General features: G+C 43.3%; 1 protein-coding gene across 1 annotated transcript in view; it reads right to left on the bottom strand.

Annotated features, from left to right (window-relative positions):
* Positions 1-16,997, bottom strand: part of Rhobtb3 (Rho related BTB domain containing 3) — a 55,976-nt gene that overhangs the window by 37,329 nt on the left and 1,650 nt on the right. The window contains exons 3-4 of the mRNA XM_005065708.4: positions 13,230-13,416; positions 2,917-3,071 (exon numbers count right to left, since the gene is read on the bottom strand). Of these exons, the coding sequence (XP_005065765.1) occupies positions 2,917-3,071; positions 13,230-13,416 (342 nt within the window). The remainder of the gene's footprint in view (positions 1-2,916; positions 3,072-13,229; positions 13,417-16,997) is intronic.

Here is a 16,997-nt window from a genome sequence, read left to right as displayed (position 1 = left end):
ACAGCCCCTGTGCAGCCGGAAGTGGTAACATGAGTTTGTAATCTTAGCGCCCATGCAGACAGGAGCCAGAATACCCCCAAGCTCCTGGGCTAGCTGGTGTGGGGTATGCAGTGGTGACAGCAAGAGAGTCTATCTCAAACTAGGTGGAAAGTGAGGATCAACAACCAAGATAGTCTTCTGACTTCCATATGTGCACACAATGGCACACGCAAGTGTATGAACGCACATGCAGGTGCACACACGCACACACCATCACCACCATAGCATATATGCACAAGCACACACACACACACACACACACACACACACACACACACACACACACACACACCAAGGTCTTCTTGATTCTATCTCATCTTCTTACTAAGTATTAACATAAAGGGAAAATCCACATCTCTCTCCCGACCTTGTCCACATATTCAGTCCTTCCTATCCGTCACTGTAACTACACCATTAAACACTAGGAGAAAGAGAAACACGAAGGAGTAAGAAGAAAAAGAGTGAGGAGAGTGGCCCCAAGCACTGCAGGCTCAGGAGGTGGAATAGAGAGCCAGGAGACTTCTACCCAGCAGAAATTAAACTAAATCTAACCCATGAAACAGCATCAAATGAAATCATTAAAGAGAGATGACACTCACCCACGCCCACATAAATTACCTAAATATCCATGGAACTGTATAGTTACTGATCAAATAAAAATATTTCAAACCTACACTAGAAATACTGGACTTCATTGTAGCCATTTACATTTAATAGAAATCCATGTCACCTATATTTATCATAGTCAACTTAGTGAACTCCAGACAATAAAACTTCTATAGTCTTCTGTGGTAATTTGAGTATCTCAACACAAGCATACATTACGTACAAAGATCTCACGCCTACGTCCGAGCTATCTGTGGTGCTGACTTTCACTGATGATTATCAGATGTACCTATTGGGAAGGTCTACTTCTTGGAGAGCTAGTTAGTTTAGGACCAGGAAACTGTTAAATGATGCAAGTATTCTCCAAAGACCTTATTATCTTAGTACTATGGGATGGCTATTACATGTTGAGATTTAAAATGGTCACAAGACTCACCAGCATAGCAACTGAATAGGCAAAGTCTGGCTCCTTCCCATTCAACAAACAGTCCTTTGACACCCCCCCCAGTGTGTGTGTGTGTGTGTGTGTGTGTGTGTGTGTGTGCGCGCGTGTGTGTGTACATGCGCGTATGTTTCCACTGGAAGTAATTTTTTCATACAATATATTCTAATCACAGTTCCTTTTCCCCCAAATCCTCCCAGATTCTCTCCACCTTCCTACCCATTCAACTCCACAACTAAATTCTCTCTTTAGAAAACAAACAGGCAAACAAACAAAAAGCACAAGAAACACACACACACACAACCCCACATAAAAACACAAAACTGGAAACCATAATATCCGAGCAAAAGAGGAAATTAAGATGCTCAAACAAAGAAATATGTGGCAAAAATGTACAAGCACTCCACAGGCTTCGTTTTGTGTCAGCCGTCTGCTGCCAGGCATGGGGCATTCAGTATGGTTTGTGTATGGGGAGAACTCCTTGGGGAAAAACTAATTTTTCCTCTTGCAAGTGGTTGTCGATTGGAACGGCCTCTGGTAGGGATGGCCCTCTTCGCCACTTTCTCCTCTCAGCACTGGGCCTGTCTGGCTTAGACCTGCGCAGGCCCTGTGCCCGCTGCCTCAGACTCCGGGATTCAGATGTGCACCAGTCCAGGGGCGCTTGGAAAGCACTGTCTTTTTGGTGTCACCCATCCTTTGGGGCTCATGCACTCTTTTGACCTTTTCCTGCACAGAGTTCCCTGACCCCGAAGGCAAGGGTTTGATGACACTTAGAACTGAGTGTATGCTTGAATTATAGCAAGTCTGGTTGTGAAGTCATGCTGAATCATGTGTAAAAGAAACCCACTGTTGTCAGCTAACAGAAGTACAGAGAACTTTTAGGACCCACTGGTTCAGGCTGCAAGGGTCATTCAGCTGCATACTGACATTATAACCCAGCATGGCGAGATGGTTCAGTCAGTAAAGCACTTGCTTTCCAAGTACAAGGACCTGACCCATGGGGGAAACATTGGACATAGCCGGACATACTTATAATTCCAGCCCTGGAGGGAGAGACATGCAGATCCCTGAGGGAAACATTGGACATAGCCGGACATACTTATAATTCCAGCCCTGGAGGGAGAGACATACAGATCCCTGAGGCTCACTAGCTATCAAATTTCGCCACTGTGAGCTCCAGGCCAATGAGACCTTGTCTCACAAAACAAGGTGGATGGCACCAAGAACAACACTCAAGAATGACATCTGGCTTCTACACACAGCACATGAGCTCCCCTCCCCAATAATGCCGAGCAGGCTGAACGAAGCGTGCTGTATTGGACAGCACTGGGGCGGGGAAGACAGGTGGACCTGAGTGACACTGACTGGCCTGCCTGACTTACTTGACAAGTTCCAGGCCAGTGGTAGTCCCTGTCTTTAAAAAAGGTGAGCAGTGTCTGAGGACACTTGAGGTTGTCCTTGGGCCGTCACATTTAAGTAGGAACATATGCACCTAAGCCCACATACAGGCACAGAGGTCATATGTGTGCACGCACACACACACACACACACACACAAGGTCACTACAAACTCGCGTAGGTATGATTTTTGACATACATCCAGACCGATATAGTAGCAATTTTGAAAGATTCTAAAAATCAAAAGAGATGATTAAAAACATTTCATTGGGATGGAGAATTTATAATTTTACACTTATTAAGACTATGCCACTTGTGTTTCTCAAGGTTAAAACAAACAAGTCTTACAAAACTAAAGCTCTAATTGATGTCTTAGTAACTCGAGTGCCAGCCTGACAAATGGCGTCACACGCTGCAGGACTCTCCACTTACCACTCCTCCAAAATATTTTCCAATGTAGAAGTCATCAAGGCTGTGGAGTTCCAGATATGTAGCTCCGAGCTCTTTGGCAAGTTGGATCCCTTCTGTGGTACTAACACAGCTCCCTCGGTCTGAGGTGCACAGGGGACATGTACAAGGTAACTCTTCTGAGGAAAGTAATGTAAAAACAAGGTGTTGTAAAATCAAACAGGAAGAACATAGGCAGTGTGAACATTAACAGATAGAGTCACTATACACTAGTCTCTCAATAAATAGTGGCTGATTTGGAAAAAAAAGTTCATAGATGAACAAGTATTGACCACAAGGAGAACAAATAATGTTTCAGAAAACAGAAGAATTTAGAGGCCACTGGGTGGCTATTACAAAGGGAGGCCGAGCAACGACACTGCCCAGGCAGGGACAGCTGACCTGAGGCAATTACACAACCCCAGTATCGCATCCTAGACCATCATCTGATCACCCACACAAAAATGTGACACAGGGGACTGGGCCTTCTCTTGTCATAAATTTTCTGTTAACTAAATCACCAAGTTGGAATGAGTCTTACTTTCATTGTGAATTTGAAAGTTGCAGATTGCCCGACTGCCGCCACCTCGTAAATCAACTGCATCCTTAATAGAATCATCTAATTCCAAAACATTCTACTCTGAAGACTTATTTTTATTCCGTGTTTGGGTGTGTTGCCTGTATGTGTGTCTGAGCACCATGTGAGTGCCAGGTGCCAATAGAGGCCAGAAGAGGCCTGGATCGCCTGGAACAGGAATCACAGACGGTTAGGAACCACCACATGGGTTCTGGGAAAGGAACCCAGGTCCTCTGGAAGAGCAGCCATCTCCCAGCCCCTAAAACATTCTACTTGAGCAACAAAATTAAATCAATCAAAATTTAAAGACCAAAAAGTATTTAACAAGCAAGCAGATGTCTTAGGACTCATGTGTGTACAACAAACATGTTTACAACAGAACATGTGAGACTTAATGGTATCTTTACGTTCTCCCTAAGGCCCAAAATACATATTCAGCTCCATAGCCATCAGCCAGCTTTGGTTTGTCTCCGGGATAAACTCCAGTCATACCATATCCAAACAGCAGCTAAGTCAAAAGAACGAGGCAGCCTCTGAGAAAGGCATGTGGCGTCTGTGGGGCACAGTTTAGGTTGGAGAACAGTGTAGGTGGTACACTGCCTGGTGACGGCCCGAGTTAGGGACAGTGACGAGACACCATGACCAAAACAACCTGGAGAGGAAAGTACTTAATTCGTTCACACCTCCATCTAACAACAGTTCATGGAAAGAAGTCGGGGCAGTAACAGAGCAGGAACCTGGAGGCAGGAGCTAATGCAGAGACCAGGGAGGATGCTGCCTGCTGGCTTGCTTCCAATGACTTTGCTCAGCCTGCTTTTTATAGAACCCAGAGATGGCACCATCCACAGTGGGCTGGGCCCTCGCCTGTCAATTGTTAATTAAGAAAATGTCCTATAGACTGGAGGCATTTTCTTAGTAGCTGTTCCCTCCTCTTGTATGACTCCATCTTGTGTCAAGGTGACAAAACTAGCCAGCAGAGACCCTGGGAGCAGCTCTCCTCAGGAGTGAGGGAAATGGGTCTGAGTACTGGGAAGACTTTGACAGCAATGTAACTGTATATGAGAATTCACCTACAGGCTCCCTGGAGGTAAGCCTTTCAAAGCTTTTTCCCATTTGAAGAAAGGCAGCTGAGCCTGTGTCCTACCCCTCCCCAGTAACTAGATGAAGGCTGCACTCATGGAGAGGACATGACCGTGGGCAAAGCAGTTCCTACCTGTGTAGCATCGGCCAACAAGCTCACAACTGAGAAAGTGATCAGAAGAGCCACAAAAAAGCGTTTGGCAACATGAAATGTTACCTAGTTACTGCACACAGATGGAGCACATATGTGTACCCAGTTACTGTGCATGGATGGACACGTGTGTAGCATTTGAGCAACTCTGCTGAGCAGCACAAAAACAGTACTGTACACGGAGCACACATGTGTATGTATAGGATGCATGCCTGTGCATAAATGAAGATCCAAAGATAAATTTTCTGGAGTCAGCTCTTTCCTTCCACCTTGTGGGCTCCAGGGACCAAACTTAGGTCCACAGTCTTGGCAGCAAAACCTCTACCAACTGAACTACATCATTTTCAAGTTCAGAAACCAAAGAGCCTTTAGTCCCAGCACTCAGGAGGCTGAGGCAAGGGGATCTCTGTGAGTTTGTCTCAAAAAACAAACAAATAAAAATAAAGTTCATAAACCATGTACTTTTATCTTCATTTTACAGAGAAGGAAATTGCAGCTCAAATCAGTGAGGTGTCTTGGCCTTGGGAAGCAGAGATAGAAAACAGAGACAAGCTGTCACTTGCTCCACCTGATGCACAAAAGTGGCACATCCAGAAACAGAGCAAAAAGTTTGAATAGAGATTAGCAGTTTCCAAAATACAGTGATAAGAAACGTAATTAAGTGTGGCTTCTTTAATCATGTCACACGCTCTAACGTGAGCATTCTTTCTCTAAGACTTTTTCAGTTTGTAGCAAGCTGTTTGTGTAGCATTAGGCTGTCTTGAGAAAGAACAATGGATCTTTCTCACTCCTTACAAGGCCTCAGTGAACAGTGCCTTGATTTTTCTAAAGACAGAGGCCTTCTTACATCCACAAAGGTCTGCCTGTGTGGCTGGAGGTGGGTGGGCAGGCAGATCACATTATGAAGCTTTACTTGTGAACAAAAAAGTAAACGAAGTTATCAGTGTCTCAAGTGGAAAATGAACCTGATGTTCAAAAATGGCTAATAAACCAACCTGAGGGAAAATAAGTTTTATTTGAAGCCACTGGAGTGAAGTTTCCATCATGTGCCTATTCTCCTTCTATTGACTCAGCAAAAAGGAAAACTGTCGTGTAACTGTCAGTAATTAGTGACATGTCCTCTGGATTTCTTCAGACCTGTTTTAGAGAAAATGTTTCCTAACTAGGTTGCTCTGAGATGCTCTTCTGAACCATTCCTGTATCTCCCCATCCCAATCAGCTGTACTTTACTTAAGAGTCCATTCAAAAGTATGTCTCGAATTGTTTGCAGGTGATTCAATAAAATATTTCTTGATTAAATACATTCTTATTAAGCATATAACTACCAGGGGATCAAAATAACATTTATTTGTTGTTTATTTTGAGATAGGGTCTAGTAGCTCCAGCTGTCCTGGAACACAGTATGTAGACCAGGCTTGCCCTGAACTCCCAGAGGCTCCAGGAATCAGAGTTAGCACTGTCTATTCCACAAGCCCCAACACACACACACACACACACACACACACACACACACACACACACACACACACATACTTTTATTATCATAAAGTGTCTATTTATTCTCTTAAACAATGTAACCCTACATTCAAACAAATGATATTTCTTTCAAAGTAGTGGCATTGATGTTGCTATTGCTTAAAGGTTTTAGAAATAGTTTTGATATAAATTCTAGCCCAGCAGCATATGAAGCCTTCAGAGTTTTAGAGATAACCTGGGGAGGGGGAGATAACTTGAAAAGCAGGGGCCCACATCCTGGAATTTAGAGTTGTGAATGTCTCCCGGGACTATTGTGCACATTTCTCCTTCAAAGATATTTTCACTGTGTACCAAGCACAAAGACTTGTGCCGGGATGCGGCTCAGTAGAGGAGAGCCCATGCTTATCCCGAGGTACCGCATCAAACCAGGCATGTAGAACACACCTATAATCCCAGTACTGGTGACACAGAGGCAAGAGGACTATAAATTCAATGTCATTTTTGTTTACACAATGAGTTCAAGATCAGTCTGGCCTACATGAGACACTGTCTCAAAAAATACAAACAGAAAGTCAAAAATTTATTCAGAGCCAAGTATGATGATATCCACATTGCCAAGTTTGTAAACAGGAAGAAGCATCTAGCCATAGGGGGTGTCAAAGTCATGGTGTTTCAGTGAGCGAGCCCTTATCTGAGCCCTATCAAGAGCTTTATAGCACTGAATTGTTTTCAGTAAACATTACACAGCTGCCTGCTCCCAGGCCGAAGGGGAAGTGGGTCTCTATTCAAGGTCTGGTGTCCCCACAATTCACCCTTTTTTTATTTTTAAATGAGGCACTCCTGGCTTAGGTCAAGTAGGGTTCCCTGGCCCGTCTTTGAAGGACCTTGAACCCCTGTCTTAGGTGGGAGGGGTCTTCCCCACAGGTTGCCCGTCAAAAGAGTGGCCCCACCCTTAGAATCATCTGTAATAAGGCAGCAAATGTGTACTGATATACACCCACACAGCAAGACCCTGTCTCCAACAAATACATGTGCACATACACACACACACACACACACACACACACACACACACTGCTCTGCTAAATACGCTCTAAGAAGATCTTCAAGAGAATTAGCAAAATTCCCCTGCTCACTGAAGTGTGTTGTGTGGATGAGGTGAAGGAGAACCCTTGAGTTAACAGCCAGATTTAGCTCTATAATTAATACGTAATCATCTGTAGTCAATTCATTTCAGGATTTTAATGAAAACTGTTTTCTTCATTTAGATGATTTTAAAAACAATTTATTCACTCACTGAAAAATGTTTATTAGTACCTATTACCAATAGGAGCAGACAGACAGAAATATGAAAGACTCCGTGACCACTGGCATCTGCAACACAGTGAATACTGAAATAGATATCCAAGGTTACCATGGGAACAGAGGAGGGGACATGACCTCAGTGTGGAGGCTGTACCCTGGTTCAAGGGTAAGGGTGAATCTGCTAAGCAGTTACAGCAGGGACTGTGCGAGGGGCACTGCAAAGTGGTGGACCACAACTGCAGCCGTAGCCACAGCAACAGAAAACACGCTTCCATTTCAAAAAAGATTTCTTTTATTTATGTGCACATGTGTGTGCGTGTGTGTGAGAGACAGAGAGAGAGAGAGAGAGCCTGTGAAACCTGGAAGAGGATGCTCGATTGCCTGGAGTTCCAAGCAGTTGTTTTGGGACTCAACCCAGATCCTCTGAAAGTGCAGCAAGTGTTTGTGACCACTGAGCCACCCCTCCAGCCCAATTCTCATTTGTAGGACATCAAGTTAAGTCTCTACCTCTGCTACCTGCCAAACCATACAAGTGACTAAATAAAAGGGAGGCTCTCAAGGAGAGAAGGAATGAAAGGAAGGGGAGGTGGGGAGAGGGGGGAGGTGAGAGAGAGGACTGAGAACAACGCAGCATTAAAATTAAGTGAGATGCCATCAGGCCAGACACTAGGAGAGCCTGGCAGAAGGAAGGCAGACGGCACTGGACTGAAGCTGAGTGTGAAGCCAGATACAGTTGGTTTTCACATGCTGAGCAATGTCCAGGGCGCTCACCGCTCAGATGTGGGAGCAAGACATAGCAGGAGCAAGGGTAAAGGCTGGCAGCTGGCGATGCACACTGATTGGAGGAGGCGGCTGCAACCGCGGACCCCATGAGCTGGCAGAGCAAGAGAAAGGATCAACCCAGCCTAGAAAATGAAGAACAAAAGTAATAAAGAATGCCCTGCCGTCTGAGAAACAGCTACAACATCACCCAACACACAACGCCTAAGCAAAACCCAGGAACATTCAACTGATGAGAATAACTAAGCATAACTAATTAAGTATTTGTAATGAAATGTGCATCTTCAAGTCAGGAGTAAGAAATTGGGGATGAGCCATTTAGAGGTTTTAGACACACACACACACAAAATGTTAAATTTAAAATCCTAATCAAGGGAAGTGGCAGAAAAAACTTTTACATAAAGGGGCACTGTACTCAAGACACATGGGAAGATGAGGCAGGAAGAGCAGGGTTCGAGTCAGCCTGGGCTACAGCATGAGACACCACGACAAAGAAGGGGCGGTGGGAGAGGGAACAAGGATTCAGCAGCAGAAGACAGCAAAGCTAAGAGCATCAGAAGAGATCCAGAATTACCAACTCAGCCCACAGGAGGCCTGTGAAAAGGGAGAAACGGTGGGGTGCTGGCAGCTGAGGCCAGAAGCGACCTTGGAAGACCAAGGAAAAGCATGAGGCTCTTCAAGGAGTCCAGAGCGACTGTTACAGAAAACGAGAACCATGCCCTACATGCTCAAGAAGCAGTCAGAGCCAGGTCGGCTTTTGCATTTCAGATGAGGAGTTTCTGACACAGTTACTAACGTGAATACAAAGGCTGCATAAGAAGTCCCAAGGGGAGACTGTTCTGTAACTTCAAAGGAGCTAGACACAATGACACCTGCAGTGGTGTGTCCCCAGAACCTAGGGTATCATTTCTGAACACCATCCCCACCAAAGAGAACCTGAACTGCTAGAGCAATGTCTGCAATTTGATGTCTTCCAGCAAGTAAGGAAAAGCTGAAAACAGACTGGAGCCAGACTGAAGACACCTTCTAAGACATGGACCATATGATGCACAGAGATCATAAAGTGTCGAACTTTAAAAAGAAGTCCTTATAAATCATAAGAATCGGGGGCAGAGAAAAGTGGAAGCTGTTATAGAGGAAAACCAACCACAGAGTCGGAGGGAGAACCGCTCACACTATAGCAAGCATGAGTATGGCAATGGGAAGGATTATACAAAATAGTGGTCTAAAACTCTTTAAAAATGTCCATATCATGAAGCACCCCCCAACCAAGAAAAAAAAGTGGATTAAAGACTAGAGAGCTAAGATAACCACATGTATTGTAGTATTTATGACTTGAATTGGAAAAAAAACCTGTAAGTCACATTATTGGAATAAGCAAGACAATGTAAATGTGGATATTTCAAACAGTACAGTAGATAACAATGTTACATTTCCTGGGTGATGACATTACTTGAGACAAGAAGTGAGTAACAACCTTGTTCTTATGATGAATATTGGGCAATCAGGAGTAAAAAAGAAAAATACCATGTTACAATGTAGTCTCAAATGATTTAGACGAGAAAAGTGTGTGTGTGTGTGTGTGTGTGTGTGTGTGTGTGTGTGTGTGTGTGTTATAGACTGCAATTCAGTGTTTCATTCTTGCCAGTTTTCTTAGGTTAGAAATTTGGAAAAATAAAAGTGAAGAATGAAGTTCCTGGAGAATTCAGCGCACAGACTGCACTGATCTGACTTGTATTCTGACATTACTACTCTGAGTTTATTTCAGAAATAGGGGAAGCAAAAACAGGAGGCCAGAGAGCTCAAGCTTCGAGGCTTCTGTAGTCTCTTTGCAAATCCCTGGGAGAAAACTCAACAATGTATTCTCCCACAGTTACACACTGTCAAATTGATTAAGATCACTGTCTCTGCCAGGAGGTGGTGGTGCACTCCTTTAATCCTAGCACTGGAGGCAGAGGCAGGTAGATTTCTGAGTTCGAGGACAGCCTGGTCTACAAAGTGAGTTCCAGGACAGCCAGGACTACACAGAGAAACCCTGTCTCAAAAACAAAACAAAACAAAAACCCCAAACAAACAAACAAAAAAAAAACCACAAAAAACTTGTCTCTCTCCAATCTTAAATTGGTATTGAATGAGGCCACCCCGAAGGAGACATCTGTGCTTTCTGGATGCTACTAAATGAATTAACTTTAGGTTCAAAAAGCTGTCACTCGTGACCTCTGGAACCTCCTGCAACAGGTAAGTGTGTGGTAGCTGTCCTGGTACTGGAGCAACTTTCAGAAACATCTGGCCACATGGTGCAGACTTAACATGAGAAATCACAACGTTGAACTGAAATATGAACATGAACTTAGTTGTCTGGGGCCAGAAAGATGTAGAGTGAAAAAAATTAGAAAAAGCGAAAAGTACTTATTACTCTCTTCTCTCTACTGGAAATATCACAATAATCCACATGAAAATAACATCAAAGACTTTAAAACCCCAAAGACAAAAGAATAAATACAAATAGACACAAAATAAATAAAGACATGGTAAGCTGTTAAACAGCAGCCTCCTTTAGACATGTGTGGCATTTGGCAGGTTTGTCATATTTGAAATTTATTGTTTTCTTTGTGCATTATAATATTTGTTTTTCTATTTGTATGTGCCTGAATTTGTGGGTGTAAAATTGGATAAATTTGAGGACTTCCAAATATCTGCAGCTTGCCCTTTTAGAAAATCAAAATGCCACCATGAAAGATTAAATGGTGGCTAAGATCAGTTACTGCTGCTGCAGAGGGTCCAAGTTCAGTTCTCAGCACACACACTGGGCAGCTCACATCCACCAGTAACTCTAATGTGAGGGTATCTAACACCCTCTTCCCGGCCTCTGAGAGGACTCCATGAACAGGGTAACCAAAAACTCAGGTAGGCATATACATACACACATAAGTTTTTTTAAGCACCAAAACTTTAAAAAAGATCAAATGACAAAGAATTGAAGCCCAAAAGGGTTGACAACAATTCAAGCAGTTTGAGATTTACTTAGTATAAAATCAAACAAGGTCTTTAGCTTTCTGAAAGCGGTTGGTGTGAGAGATGAGTTCAACCGGGTCTATTTTGGGTGAACAGAGAGGCAGAAGGAATCCTGCGGTTAAGGGTCATTTCCATGGGGATACAGGTCAGGGGACAGGCTACAAGCAAAGACGCAGAGTGAAGACGCCATGTACACATAAGTGTGTACAAAGAAAGCCAGGGACACAACGTGCAAGTTAATGACCTAGGCAGAGAACAAGAAGGAGGCTGAAGGGTTGAGTGTTGTTGATGCACAGAGGAGGATAGGGAGGGGAACCAGAGAAGAGGGCAGAGGTTAGAAGAGCCGGGCAACAGTAGCTGTGGTGGATGGGAAAGTGTTTGGGTAATTTCAAAGAGAGAACTGTTACTAAAGTGTAACAAATTTCATAGCACACAGGACTACCAGCGAAGGGGAGACTCCAGGAGGCCCGCCACAGTTCTGAAGCCAAAGGCAACTCAGGAACTAAGGAAAACTCCTCCAAGAATCATGAAAAAGATGTTGGGGAAGTCCTGAGAAGGTGAGGTCAAGGGTGTGTCAAGTTTGTTTTCTTGGTAAGTACTAGCATGAAACGCAAACGTGCCCTCTGGTCCAGCAACCCAATCCAAGGAATAATCCAAGTACCAAAAGCACATCGGAGACATAGTTTATGGCACATTCATACAGTGGCATGACACACAGCAGTTAAATGAGGAAGCAATATATACACACTCCTACTGTTTAACGCTGTTTGTACGCTGTTCAAGAACAGGTGCCACTAATGTCAGAAGCCGGAACACCAGCTCCCTCCACAGAGGGTGTGTTTACCTGGTGGAGCAGCACTGCAGACATACTAAACCCTTGTCCGTCACATGAATAGATGCCTAAGTAAGGCACATTATGCTGTATTGTCAGGTTAGCTAATCACACGTCCCCCAATGTGCCTGCTAGTTTTATGTCAACTTGAAGAGGGAATCTCAGTTGAGAAAATGCTCCAAAGTGGCCTGTGGGTAAGCCTGTAGCACATTTTCTTGGTTGATGGTTGATGTGATAGGGCCCAGCTCCTTGTGGGTGGGACCACTCCTGGGCTGTGGTCCTGGGTGCTATAAAACAGGCTGAGGATGCCACGGAGTGCAAGCCTGTAAGCAGCTCCCCTCCATGGCCTCTGCATCAGCTCCCACCTCCAAGTTCCTGCCCTCAGGGATGGCCTGTTACCTGGAAGTGTAACAGTCCCCAAGTTGCTGTTTTATCACAGCAATGGAAAGCTAACCAAGACAATTCGCTATACCTTAATTTAAAAAAAAAAGTGTTAAAAAGAAACAATGAATTAAAATTTAAAGACAGCCTTACTAAGGAAATAACATTGAGTAAACTTACAAAATACTACCAAATCAAAACGAGTCCTGAGTTGCCCCTGAGAGATCTAATGATCAAATGTACAACAGCATTGCGGAGACAGCCTGAACCACCGGGACCTGCCAAACATGTGGTAGGTAATAAACAGCCCTTTCCGAGGGCAGTGTTGTCGTGTTTGGGCTCACTCATTGTTATCCACCCAACAATCCTATTCACATGGGTAATCTATCCTTGCCCTTTGAATGGACCTTAAGACAGATAACATGGCTCAAAGCCAGCCTGTGCCAAAAGAACACAACTACTGATGTACAGCAGAAGAGCAACTTAAAGGAACACTGACACCCAAGTCCCAGCAGGAGCTCACGAGCCTCTGCTCTGGTATCTGGTTACTGTATACAACAAGGCGATGACAACTGGCACTTGAACCCACAGTCGTTTTGACTTTCAAAATAAAACGGCATTAACCATGAATCATTAATAAACTTAGCTTTGTAAACATGGTACCTGCATGCTCATTATAAAGAAGAAAACCATGGACTTACCATTTTGCCTGGTCCCAACAGCAGCAATGATTACTGGAACTGAGTTTGATGCTCTTTTAATCACTGGAATATAATTATCCTTTACTTCATGGAATGAAAACTTGTCATTTACATTGTATTTGATCACAATGATGTCAGCACCCCCAATTAGGTTTTGGGATGTGTACCAGTCACTGTCAAAAATGTCCTAAACAAAAATGCAAACATCAACTTTTAGTTTATCTTCAAATCAATCCCCAAACCAATCGCCAGATCAGTTACAGCATATTAGTCTAAATGTCTAGCGTCTGTTGGCTTTCTGAAGTTACAAAAGTGTGTTTTTGAATGGTTTGGTGGTTCGAATGAGAATGGTCCCCGCAGAAACTGAATGCTCACTCTCCAGGTGGTGAAACTGTTTCGGAAGGATGTGGAGGAGTGGCCTTGTTGGAGAAGGTGAGTAGCTGGGAGGTTTTGAGGTTTCAAAAGCCCGGGCCATTCCCAATTACTCTTCTCTCCTCATACTTCTCGATCAGATGTAAACTCTTAGCTACACAGACTCACCCCCCGGTACTGTGAGCCCAATAATGGTTTTCTTCTATAAATTGCCTTGGTCATAGCAATAGGAAAATAACTAAGACAAATGGGTAACTACATAAAATTTAATATGTCTGATGCCTGATGGTTTATTTAAAACACCTTTTCTCCATTTACCCTAAGCAATGACGCACTAGTAAGGCATGTTACCTAGAGCATTCTTGAGTTTGATGAAACCAGCAATGCCATTCCAGTGTCTAAGCCTAAGTCAGCATCTGTCTTGAAATTATACTGATTTTAGTCACTTAAAATTTCAAGGGTATGACAGTATTCATTCAACCCCAGAAGCTTCTCTGTGACCCAGTTAGACACTGCAGGACTTTTGTGCTCTGAACTACAATACACTGAGAATCTTGTGGTATTCCTCTTATATTATACACATTGAAAAAATTCACATATAGTCTTTAACCTTATACTGTATCTGCATAGCACATATGAGCATGCAGAACATATGCCCTGATAAGACACACTGTACATTACAAGGGGCTAAGTGCAAAGGACTGTGTTTGCAGTTCATGTATTTAGCTCATACATTAAACATCCAGGATGAAACTTCAGAAATGTTTACTAAAAGGCTATATAGAATCATATCTAATTCATTATGGAACTTAGTTCTCTGATGTCTGTAAAACTTTTGTGAAAATAGTATATAAAGAAAATGCCATCTTAATTTCACTGCCAAATAATTTTCCTCTTACATTCTAGTTAATGATTAATCATTTCTTTCATTTGCCCTTTTTCTAAGAGTCCACCTAGAGTAAGGGAACACTATGGCTAGTTATAGCTAACAATCCCAAAACTGTTGGGCTACGAAAGTTCACTCTTTGGTATTGGAACTCAAAACAAGGTTAAAAAGTGCTCAAACTAGCCAATCAAACAAGATCTGTGTGACAGAGCTTTTAGCCCACAACAGAAAGGCCCTTTTGTAGTGAGAAGCTCTTGTCCCATCTCCATACCCTCACCTGCCCATCTCTCAGCAAGCTTATTCAGGATGAGAGCTGCCCTGCAGAATGTTTACACAGGAATGCATTATCAAAAGCAGAGTGGACACAGCAAAAGACTGAACAGGCTCACGATATAGTAGTAGGGTCAGAGGTGAAGTGTGCAGGAGAAGTGAGAAAATGGATATAGGCCAAGAGGAGAACATCGGATTCCCAAGGCCCAGATCACAAAGTCCCACTGGTCCCAACTGCATCTACAAACATTCAGACTGAGAATAGCAAATACAGCACAGCGTGGAAGGTGACGGAGGTCAGCAACAGTCCAAGAGTCAGGCTCTCAGGATCCAAAATCACTACAGACTGGACCAGTCTGAGAAATCATTCTTTCACATTCCAAACAGCTCAGAACCCCAGATTTACTGGGGAGAGAAAACATGGGGAAAGGGGGATTTGGGAATTATTAATTTACTCTGTGGTATTGAGCATAAAGCAACTATAAGCACTTTTATTTGTAATGCAACCCAGACCTTCAAAGAAAGTATCAATTTATCATCTCATGGCTTATTGATTTTTTATTCATTCATTCATTTCCAAGTTTTTCTGAGACAGGCTCTCATGTAGCCTAGGCTGGCCCAAACTCACAGTCCTCCTTCCTCTGCCTCCCAAGTGCTGGGATTACAGGCATGAGCCAGGATGCCCACCTAACTGCTTTGGAACATGTTTCCTACAGACAGAAAAATACAAATCTAGAAGTACACATTAAATAATGGTATGACTGCAGAAGAGCAGTAGGCAGAACTAAGCTATGAACTTCATCTAATGAATCTGAAGCAGACTTTTAAAGACATCAAGTACATGGAGGCAGCAAGGTGCCCAAGTAGGACTAGCGATCTCCAGAAAGTAACTCCAGAGAGGACGCAATCCCAGCTCAGGCAGTCGGCGACTCCTTTCTTTTTAAGCTGTCACTGGTTTCTAGAAATATGGAGGAAATTCATTTGTCCCACCCTTTGCAAGTCAGTTCCAGGATTTCACTGGGATGTTATGCAACAGCAAACTTGGAGCCACACTGGAGAATCAAATTCATCTTTAAAAAAATCTGAGTTGGGCTGGAGGGATAGCGCAGCCGTTAAAGGCTAGGCTCACAACCAAAAAAATCTGAGTTCCTACAAAGAAACAAGGGCTTCATCCTACTTGATTGGTGTGTACACTGAAGGTCCCGCATTGGCATAAACTTTGACTGGCATGAGGAACTCTCCCATGTCTAATGTAAGTGATAAGTGACTACACAGAAGCTATTAGTACGCACGTTACTACAGCAGTCATCTCTCTTGGCCCTACAGCCTCCACACTGGGACTTTACCCTTCAGCACGTTCCAGGACAGACAGGAAAACAAGCCTAAGAGAAGGCGAAAAGACACTGTGTACAGAGTGTCAATGGGGGACCTGCAATCGGTTCTCTCTGAGTCCAAAGTGCTGTGTTTGACATTGTGACTCAGCACCTATGCCAATGCCACTGAGCGGCAGAACCAACCTTCCTGCTTCTGGCAGGATTTACTTGTGTTCAAGAGGAAACAGCAGCTCAGACTGAGTAACTAGACGCACACAACTCACTGTGTCTGAAGACTCATCCTAATCTGGGAAACTGTACCTGGTGACAATCTTGGTGTCACAGATTTTGTTTGATCTATTTTATTGTTATAAAATGTGTGGCTCTTTGCTAAAGGAACACAGGCAGGAAAGGGTGAACAGCTCAACCTAAAAACTTAGGAGAAACAGCCCCAACACCCCAAGTCATCCTATTTTATATTCTCTGCACCTATTTCCTCAATCCACCAAACATTTGTTCAACATTATGTTGAACAAGTAACACTTGAAGGCCATTAAATCTCTCATAATAAAAGGGCCCAAAGTGAACTTTCTTGCACAGACATCGGCCCTTAAGTCCTCCCTAGTGGAGTCTTTGGATACCATCACCGCTGTCATACCTGAAGGCTAAGCCCATCCTTTTAATTGACAAGTTTACTTAAACTTTTGCATGTAAAAATCTCACATAATTTGTGCCTTGGTTGAGACACCCATGTTTCATTCATATATATTTATCTTTAGCTGAAGTACATATAACTACACTATTAGCAAGCAATCACGGGCTTAAAAATAAACAAAACCACTTGAAATATAGTGTTACTGCGTGATGAAGATATCTAAGCCTCCCTTGATCTTTTATCAAACACTGGAGAGTCAGAATAGATTTTTT

The sequence above is a fragment of the Mesocricetus auratus genome, unplaced genomic scaffold (genome assembly GCF_017639785.1).
Source record: "Mesocricetus auratus isolate SY011 unplaced genomic scaffold, BCM_Maur_2.0 Super-Scaffold_100020, whole genome shotgun sequence".
Taxonomy (NCBI): domain Eukaryota; kingdom Metazoa; phylum Chordata; class Mammalia; order Rodentia; family Cricetidae; genus Mesocricetus; species Mesocricetus auratus.
This window is presented reverse-complemented; position numbering and strand designations above follow the sequence as displayed.